Source organism: Oncorhynchus gorbuscha, linkage group LG15 (genome assembly GCF_021184085.1).
Source record: "Oncorhynchus gorbuscha isolate QuinsamMale2020 ecotype Even-year linkage group LG15, OgorEven_v1.0, whole genome shotgun sequence".
Lineage (NCBI taxonomy): Eukaryota > Metazoa > Chordata > Actinopteri > Salmoniformes > Salmonidae > Oncorhynchus > Oncorhynchus gorbuscha.
This window is the reverse complement of record NC_060187.1, coordinates 9671758-9681939: the sequence shown is the minus strand read 5'-3', so window position 1 is coordinate 9681939 and position 10182 is coordinate 9671758. Positions and strand designations below refer to the sequence as shown.

General features: G+C 44.2%; 1 protein-coding gene across 1 annotated transcript in view; it reads right to left on the bottom strand.

Moving 5' to 3' along the window:
• Positions 1-20: 20 nt before the first annotated feature.
• ano8b (anoctamin 8b) overlaps positions 21-10182 on the bottom strand; it is a 122780-nt gene continuing 112618 nt past the window's right edge. The window contains 2 exon segments of the mRNA XM_046300077.1: positions 21-3596; positions 3994-4104. Of these exon segments, the coding sequence (XP_046156033.1) occupies positions 2895-3596; positions 3994-4104 (813 nt within the window). The 3' untranslated portion in view covers positions 21-2894.

Sequence of the window (10182 nt, the reverse complement as noted above, 5' to 3'; positions counted from 1 at the left end):
GTCAGAGCTGTAACTACCACAACTAGTTCAGTCAGTCAGAGCTGTAACTACCACAACTAGTTCAGTCAGTCAGAGCTGTAACTACCACAACTAGTTCAGTCAGTCAGAGCTGTAACTACCACAACTAGTTCAGTCAGTCAGAGCTCAATTCTTATTGTTGCCACTATGTTCATGAAAATGCTATATTCAGTCTCAATGCGGAAGCATGAGCCTTGCCATTATGTTGTAGCTTGAAGTACATTATAGATAGGCAATCCATGCTAAATGACAGAAGGCTATGTATGTTTTAGGCCAAAATGCATATTTGACAGGCATTTTAGTTAACCTCATATTTAAAGCACAGGGAGAGATGATCAGAGATTAAGAGAATATAATACCAGGGGAGCTTCCTAAAATCAGGTTTCCTATTTCAGACAGGTGTGTGTGTGTGTGTGTTTCAGCCCAGATGGAGTGATGGGATGTTCCCTATTGATACCCACACTGAGAATCCAGGTCAGCTGGAGACCCTATATTGGGTAGTGGAACGCAGTCTGAAGAGATGGAGTACTAAGAGATCCTATTGGTGGAACACAGTCTGAAGAGGTGGAGTACTAAGAGATCCTATTGGTGGAACACAGTCTGAAGAGATTGGAGTACTAAGAGATCCTATTGGTGGAACGCAGTCTGAAGAGGTGGAGTACTAAGAGATCCTATTGGTGGAACACAGTCTGAAGAGGTGGAGTACTAAGAGATCCTATTGGTGGAACACAGTCTGAAGAGATGGAGTACTAAGAGATCCTATTGGTGGAACACAGTCTGAAGAGATGGAGTACTAAGAGATCCTATTGGTGGAACACAGTCTGAAGAGATGGAGTACTAAGAGATCCTATTGGTGGAACACAGTCTGAAGAGATGGAGTACTGAAGGCATGGACCAGTAATAGACTAGCGTTGTGTCTGTGTCACTGTCCCTCTAACACTGTATTATTGCAAAGATCTTAGCCAGAGAGGATGAAGTGGAGGTGCATAGTTCATGTTTCTGTCTCTCCAATGCTGTGCTGAATCTCACTTGCCATGGTTCTTTTTTTTCCAATGAAGACTGGGATTTAATATGAGTTCATAAACACAGATGTAACATCAGATTAACGTCCCCAAATCCTAACGTTAGCAATAGGATTGGGGAACGCAAAACATCCTACTCTAAGTTAGATGTATAAAACACTGTCTTGTACTCTGGCACCATCCTCTGGCCACATTATAGAAAATAAACGGTTGAATAATCCCTTTGGATTGGTTTACAAAAGGAATTTAGAAATCTGTCATCTCTATGCTATCACTGCCAGTGTAGTCAGAAAGGTGATGCTTTGGCAACAAATTCCATTGAAAATAAATAGAATAAACAATAGAAAATATATTATCAGCTCTCAAATGAATGGATGGGGACCAGCAGCCACCTGGGATTTAGGAACTAGGGATGTCGGATGAAATGACGACAGCATCTACAGTACAAGATACTAGCGATAATAAAATCCAACGTTTGTATATGTTATGTTGTGTTGTGAGGCAGACCGGTATAGTTCTTCATTTTACACCTGCAGTCAGAACAGGCTCTGCTGTCTCAGTGCAGAACGGCAGAGTTTAGTGCAAATCTTCTCACTTTCTATGTCTAGTCTACTCACTAAATCTAGTCAGATCTGTGTGCTGAAATGGAGAGCCATTAGTATACTGTGTAGAATGTCTCTCTGCAGGCTTGAATGGGGAGAGATTAGAATGGCACACAGTAAACTACAGGAACCCAGACTTTCCATGATACATACCGTGTACTGTATAATCCACATCAACATCCTGTGGAATCAGTCAAAACAACTCTTTCATTCTCTCTCTCTCTCTCTCTCTCTCTCTCTCTCTCTCTCTCTCTCTCTCTCTTTCTCTCTCTCTCTCTCTCTCTCTCTCTCTCTCTCTCTCTCTCATGCAAGACAAAGCCTGTCTTTTATCAAACGATTTTCATCTTTGCCTTTCACAACGTCAAACACAACATCCTGTTTCCCACGCACTGTGTCAGACATACACTTCAGATATTGCCGTTGTTTTCATGGGATGTACTGTATATACAAAACTCACGACTGCTCACGTATGCCTTCAGATGAGAGTGTGGGTGAAAAACAAAGAACTGGACGTGTTTTGCAGTACTGCTCAGATTTGAAACACTGATTTGATATTGCTCGGCTCGCACAGCCGGTTCGTATTAAGTAGAAAAGCCGATCGACCGTCACAGTCAAAAGTGAGTCTGATATCAGGCCACCATTGTGTGGTGACTGTGAAAGGTCTCATTATGCTTTTGATTCACACACACCAATCCATTTTATTCTTCTGACCTTCGAAACCAGGATGTTATGTTTCAGTGGCAAGATGGCCACCAGGATGTTATGTTTCAGTGGCAAGATGGCCACCAGGATGTTATGTTTCAGTGGCAAGATGGCCACCAGGATGCTTACAATTTTCAGAATAGAATAAATCAAGAAACACTGCTCTCCCTTTTTTTGGAAAATGCTCGGAAAGTATCAGAAATGCAGCTCATGCATTTCTATATGTATTGCAGACAAAAGAGGATTCTATGTGTGTGTGTGCGTGTGTGTGTGTGTGCATGTGTGTGTGGCCATGGGTAAAAGGGTGGGTTATGTCTTCACCATTAAGCCTGAAAGTCTCTCAGCAACAGCAACAATGCAGACCCACACATCCCATCATCATTACCATTAGTCCCCCCCCCCACAGCCCCCAGGCAGCGTCTACATACACATCCTCAGATCCAGACAGCACAGAGAGGCTTGACCTTTTCTCCACATACATTTCTCCTTCTAATAGATATATTAAGTGAAGTTCTCATAGTAGTTTGTCATCTCCCCATCCAAAGAGAGCCTAGACTTTAGGGTCTGAGGAGTCTGTGTGGTGTCCGTTCTCCCCCTCATCCCCTCCAGGCGAGGGGATTTCGTCCGGCACCCCATTCAGGTCAGACTTGGTGAGCTGTTTGTCAGATCCCTGGGAAGCCTCCCCTGGTCGGGGTAACTGGGACCCATTCACACAGGAGCCCCCCTCTGACTTCCCAAAGTTAAATAGTTTCCCAGGGTTGAACGACTTGCTCGGCGACTGAGACCGCTCCTGGTTACCGCCGGGGGCGGTCGCGGTCGTCGTGGTATTCGTTGCCGTGGCTGCAGCTGCAGCGGCAGCAGCCGCTTCCTTCTTATTCTCAGGCGACTTGAGGAACTTGAAGCTGAGGAACCCGGGGAGCTTGGGTTCGTTTCCTGTGGGAGACTGAGGGGAGCGCGCGCTGCCGGAGGAGAACTTGCTCTGTAAGGGGGTGATCAGTTTGAGCTTCATCACGTTGTTGTTGGCCAGGAGGGAGCTGGGCCTCTTGGGCTTGTCCCCACCTCCACCCCCTCCAGAGCGGGACTTCCCCCCGTGGCTCTTGTCGTGGTGGTGGTCTCCCCCGGAGGAGTCCTTCCCCTCATCTCTCTCCCTCTCCCTGCGAGCCTGGTGCTCGGTCTGCCTCTGCCTCTCCTCCTCCTCTCTCTTCCTCCTCTGTAGCTGTTGGTAGTGCTGCTGCGCCTGCCGCTCGTGCTTCTGTAGGGAGATTAACAACCGCTACAACAACTCACGCAATCACAGTCTGACAAACATGTGCACACTCTGAACTGTGAAACTATCTGGCCTTGATAGTCATTTTCAATCTTAACTTCTACCAGGTACAGCCAGAAGAGGATAGCCCTCTGAGCCGGTTTCCTCTCTACGTTTCTTCCTCCTGGAGAGTTTTCCTACCCAATCTGCTTCTGCTTGCTCTTTGAGGTCTAGTCCGGCTTACTGTTTCACTTTGGGTTACTGGGTCACTTTGTAACAACTGGTGATGTAAAAAGGTTTTTATAAATCAATTTGATTGATTATTGCTTGATTGATAGAATTAATTGCTCACAACACCAATGTGATTCAGGCATGGACAAAATAAGTCATTGTAACAATTTACCTTGAAAGCCTCCCTACGTTGGTACTCCAGTTTGGCCATCTCCTCCCCCACCCAGCTGGGGATGTCTGGGATTGCTACGTGAATGATGTACTTCAGCAGGATGGCAAAGTGCTGTGAGAGAGAGACAGAAAGAGAGATGGGAGGGAGAGAGAGAGGGGGGAGAGAGAGAGAGAAAAAGGGGGAAAGAGAAAGGGAGAGAGAGAGTGAGAGGGGCAGGGGAGAGGAGATACAGTATATATAGTACATACTGAGTATAAAAAACATTGACCTTTCCATGATATAGACTGAGCAGGTGAATCCAGGTGAAAGATATGATCCCTTATTTATGTCACTTGTTAAATCCACTTCAATCAGTGTAGATGAAGGTGAGGAGACGGGGTTAAAGAAGGATGTTTAAGTCTTGAGACACCTGAGACATGGATTGTGTATGTGTGCCATTCAAACATTGGCAAGACAAAATATTTCAGTGCCTTTGAACGGGGTATGGCAGTAGGTGCCAGGCTCACCGGTTTGTATCAAGAACTGCAATGTTGCTGGGTTTTTCACACTCAACAGTTTCCCATGTCTATCAAGTATGGGCCATCACACAAAGGACATCCAAGCAATTTGACACAACTGTGGGAAGCATTGGAGTCAACATGAGCCAGCATCCCTGTGGCTTTCGACACCTTGTCGAGTCCATTCCCCGATGAACCGAGGCTGTTCTGTGGGGAAAAGCGGGGGGTGTAACTCAATATTAGGAAGGTGTTCTTAATGTTTGGTATACTCAGTGCATATGTAACCGGTGTGAAATGGCTAGCAGGTTAGCGGTACCCACTAGTAGCGTTTCAATCAGTGACGTCACTCGCTCTGAGACCTTTAGGGAACGATGCTTCGAGGGTGACTTATCGATGTGTGCAGAGGGTTCCTGGTTCAAGCCCAGGATGGAGAGGGATGGAAGATACACGGTTACAGATCGAAACTCAGCTAAAAAACAAATGTCCTCTCACTGTCAACTGTGTTTATTTTCAGCAAACTTAACATGTGTAAATATTTGTATGAACATAACAAGATTCAACAACTGAGACATAAACTGAACAAGTTCCACAGACATGTGACTAACAGAAATGGAATAATGTGTCCCTGAACAAAGGGGGGAGGGGTCAAAAGCCAAAGTAACAGTCTGTATCTGGTGTGGCCACCAGCTGCATTAAGTACTGCAATGCATCTCCTCCTCATGGGCTGCACCAGATTTGCCAGTTCTTGCTGTGAGATGTTACCCCACTCTTCCACCAAGGCACCTGCAAGTTTCCGGACATTTCTGGGTGGAATGGTCCTAGCCCTCACCCTCTGATTCAACAGGTCCCAGTTGTGCTTAATGGGATGGAGATCCGGACACTTCGCTGGCCATGGCGGAACACTGACATTCCTGTCTTGCAGGATATCATGCACAGAACGAGCAGTATGGCTGGTGGCATTGTCATGCTGGAGGGTCATGTCAGGATGAGCCTGCAGGAAGGGTACCACATGAGGGAGGAAGATGTCTTCCTTGTAACGCACAACATCCTTGCAGCATGCCTTAGGCACGTTCACGCAGATGAGCTGGGACCCTGGGCATCTTTCTTTTGGTGTTTTTCAAAGTCAGTAGAAAGGCCTCTTTAGTGTCCTAAGTTTTCATATCTGTGACCTTAATTGCCTACCGTCTGTAAGCTGTTAGTGTCTTAACGACCGTTCTACAGGTGCATGTTCATTCATTGTTTATGTTTCATTGAACAAGCATGGGAAATAGTGTTCAAAAACCCTTTACAATGAAGATCTGTGAAGTTATTTTGATTTTTATGAATTATCTTTGAAAGACACGGTACTGAAAAAGGGACGTTTCTTTTTTTGCTGAGTTTATATACTGTGTAAAACGTTAAAGCATTAGAAATTAATGTCTGCTCCCTCTCTCTCTAGTACGTGGTCTACTTTGAATCAGTATTTTTTGAATCAGTGATCAGTAAATCAGGCCTACTGCACTCTGACCTATGCTGTCCATGAAGCAAGAGGACACAACAACAGCTGTGACCTTTTTACTGGCTGCATTGCTGTGCTGTGTTGATTTAGTATGTTGAGCCCCCCCCACCCACCCCACCAGTAGTGTGACGGAGTGTCAGAGATTGTGTAACACTCGACCTTTCCTACAGGTATGTACAGTGACTGGCTGAGACGAGGGTTCACGTCACTCAGCACCCATCTGCATTATCAACACCCACAGATATACTCAGGAGTGAAGCACCTCAGAGAAAACGTCATCGTCTTTACTGCTATGGGCACTTAGTTGTAGAGCTGAAAGCCACCTCAGAAAAGGATGCATTTCATTGAGGTTAGCTGTGGTTGGCTTCAACATAGTCTTTCATAGACACACCTGCTGCTGGCTGGTGAGCAAGACTATCCCTTCTCTGGGATAAAATATATATGTATATTTTGACATTACCAAAGAAAGATTTAAAGAAAGGAGGAAGTTCATATGAAATAAGACAGCAGATATATGTCATATTATGATGACTTAAGCTCACCTGAAAGCATGCTAGTAGACTGAGGACGCCTTGATGCCAAAACACATTGGTGCAATGTCATGATAAATGCTTGAAATATGTCTTTTGGAAGACAGTATGAGGACCATAGCTCACTGAGGTGACTTCTAAAGAAACACGTCTATAAGGCCTGCTGGGTTGCTGTCAGTTTGAGAGGTTGAGCTGCTCTGAGATCAGTTTTCTAGCCATATATCTTCACCTCAACTATTAGAGAATGTCAATTAAATCTAATTCTGGACCAGTGCTGAGTGGACTACCACAAAATCCCTATTTAACCCTGCCAACACTGAAACAGTGTGAGACTGAGAGACTAACTCATAAAAACATGGGTCTGTGCAACTCAAAACCCCATCAGCCTACTGAGTTAAAGCCTAGGCATTACAGCCCCGTCAGAAAGTACTCACACCCCTTGAATATCCACATTATGTTGTGACACAAAATTGATTTAATTGTAAGTTTTTGGCAACGATCTACTCAAAATACTCTATAATGTCAAAGTGGAAGAAAATAATTAATAAAATACACTAATTGTCACGCCCTGATCTGTTTCACCTGTTCCTGGGATTGTCTCCACCCCCTCCAGGTGTCGCTTATTTTCCCCAGTGTATTTATCCCTGTGTTTCCTGTCTCTCTGTGCCATTTCCTCTTGTATGTTTAGTCAAGACAACCAGTGTATTTATCCCTGTGTTTCCTGTCTCTCTGTGCCACTTCCTCTTGTATGAGGAAGACAACCAGTGTATTTATCCCTGTGTTTCCTGTCTCTTTGTGCCACTTCCTCTTGTATGAGGAAGACAACCAGTGTATTTATCCCTGTGTTTCCTGTCTCTTTGTGCCACTTCCTCTTGTATGTTTAGTCAAGACAACCAGTGTATTTATCCCTGTGTTTCCTGTCTCTTTGTGCCACTTCCTCTTGTATGTTTAGTCAAGACAACCAGTGTATTTATCCCTGTGTTTCCTGTCTCTCTGTGCCACTTCCTCTTGTATGTTTAGTCAAGACAACCAGTGTATTTATCCCTGTGTTTCCTGTCTCTCTGTGCCACTTCCTCTTGTATGTTAATCAAGACAACCAGTGTATTTATCCCTGTGTTTCCTGTCTCTCTGTGCCACTTCCTCTTGTATGTTAATCAAGACAACCAGTGTATTTATCCCTGTGTTTCCTGTCTCTTTGTGCCACTTCCTCTTGTATGTTAATCAAGACAACCAGTGTATTTATCCCTGTGTTTCCTGTCTCTTTGTGCCACTTCCTCTTGTATGTTAATCAAGACAACCAGTGTATTTATCCCTGTGTTTCCTGTCTCTCTGTGCCACTTCCTCTTGTATGTTAATCAAGACAACCAGTGTATTTATCCCTGTGTTTCCTGTCTCTTTGTGCCACTTCCTCTTGTATGTTAATCAAGACAACCAGTGTATTTATCCCTGTGTTTCCTGTCTCTTTGTGCCACTTCCTCTTGTATGTTAATCAAGACAACCAGTGTATTTATCCCTGTGTTCCCTGTCTCTCTGTGCCACTTCCTCTTGTATGTTAATCAAGACAACCAGTGTATTTATCCCTGTGTTTCCTGTCTCTCTGTGCCACTTCCTCTTGTATGTTTAGTCAAGACAACCAGCGTATTTATCCCTGTGTTTCCTGTCTCTCTGTGCCACTTCCTCTTGTATGTTTAGTCAAGACAACCAGCGTATTTATCCCTGTGTTTCCTGTCTCTCTGTGCCACTTCCTCTTGTATGTTTAGTCAAGACAACCAGTGTATTTATCCCTGTGTTCCCTGTCTCTCTGTGCCACTTCCTCTTGTATGTTTAGTCAAGACAACCAGCGTATTTATCCCTGTGTTTCCTGTCTCTCTGTGCCACTTCCTCTTGTATGTTTAGTCAAGACAACCAGTGTATTTATCCCTGTGTTCCCTGTCTCTCTGTGCCACTTCCTCTTGTATGTTAATCAAGACAACCAGTGTATTTATCCCTGTGTTCCCTGTCTCTCTGTGCCACTTCCTCTTGTATGTTAATCAAGACAACCAGTGTATTTATCCCTGTGTTCCCTGTCTCTCTGTGCCACTTCCTCTTGTATGTTAATCAAGACAACCAGTGTATTTATCCCTGTGTTTCCTGTCTCTGTGCCACTTCCTTTATGTTAATCCAGACAACCAGTTCCTCTGTGTTTCCTGTTAATCAAGACAACCAGTGTATTTATCCCTGTGTTTCCTGTCTCTCTGTGCCACTTCCTCTTGTATGTTAATCAAGACAACCAGTGTATTTATCCCTGTGTTTCCTGTCTCTCTGTGCCACTTCCTCTTGTATGTTAATCAAGACAACCAGTGTATTTATCCCTGTGTTTCCTGTCTCTCTGTGCCACTTCCTCTTGTATGTTAATCAAGACAACCAGTGTATTTATCCCTGTGTTTCCTGTCTCTTTGTGCCACTTCCTCTTGTATGTTAATCAAGACAACCAGTGTATTTATCCCTGTGTTTCCTGTCTCTCTGTGCCACTTCCTCTTGTATGTTAATCAAGACAACCAGTGTATTTATCCCTGTGTTTCCTGTCTCTCTTGTGCCACTTCCTCTTGTATGTTAATCAAGACAACCAGTGTATTTATCCCTGTGTTTCCTGTCTCTCTGTGCCACTTCCTCTTGTATGTTAATCAAGACAACCAGTGTATTTATCCCTGTGTTTCCTGTCTCTCTGTGCCACTTCCTCTTCTCTTGTATGTTAATGTCAAGACAACCAGTGTATTTATCCCTGTGTTTCCTGTCTCTCTGTGCCACTTCCTCTTGTATGTTAATCAAGACAACCAGTGTATTTATCCCTGTGTTCCCTGTCTCTCTGTGCCACTTCCTCTTGTATGTTAATCAAGACAACCAGTGTATTTATCCCTGTGTTTCCTGTCTCTCTGTGCCACTTCCTCTTGTATGTTTAGTCAAGACAACCAGCGTATTTATCCCTGTGTTTCCTGTCTCTCTGTGCCACTTCCTCTTGTATGTTTAGTCAAGACAACCAGCGTATTTATCCCTGTGTTTCCTGTCTCTCTGTGCCACTTCCTCTTGTATGTTTAGTCAAGACAACCAGTGTATTTATCCCTGTGTTTCCTGTCTCTCTGTGCCACTTCCTCTTGTATGTTTAGTCAAGACAACCAGCGTATTTATCCCTGTGTTTCCTGTCTCTCTGTGCCACTTCCTCTTGTATGTTTAGTCAAGACAACCAGTGTATTTATCCCTGTGTTTCCTGTCTCTCTGTGCCACTTCCTCTTGTATGTTTAGTCAAGACAACCAGTGTATTTATCCCTGTGTTTCCTGTCTCTCTGTGCCACTCCCTCTTGTATGTTAATCAAGACAACCAGTGTATTTATCCCTGTGTTTCCTGTCTCTCTGTGCCACTTCCTCTTGTATGTTAATCAAGACAACCAGTGTATTTATCCCTGTGTTCCCTGTCTCTCTGTGCCACTTCCTCTTGTATGTTAATCAAGACAACCAGTGTATTTATCCCTGTGTTTCCTGTCTCTTTGTGCCACTTCCTCTTGTATGTTAATCAAGACAACCAGTGTATTTATCCCTGTGTTTCCTGTCTCTCTGTGCCACTTCCTCTTGTATGTTAATCAAGACAACCAGTGTATTTATCCCTGTGTTTCCTGTCTCTCTGTGCCAC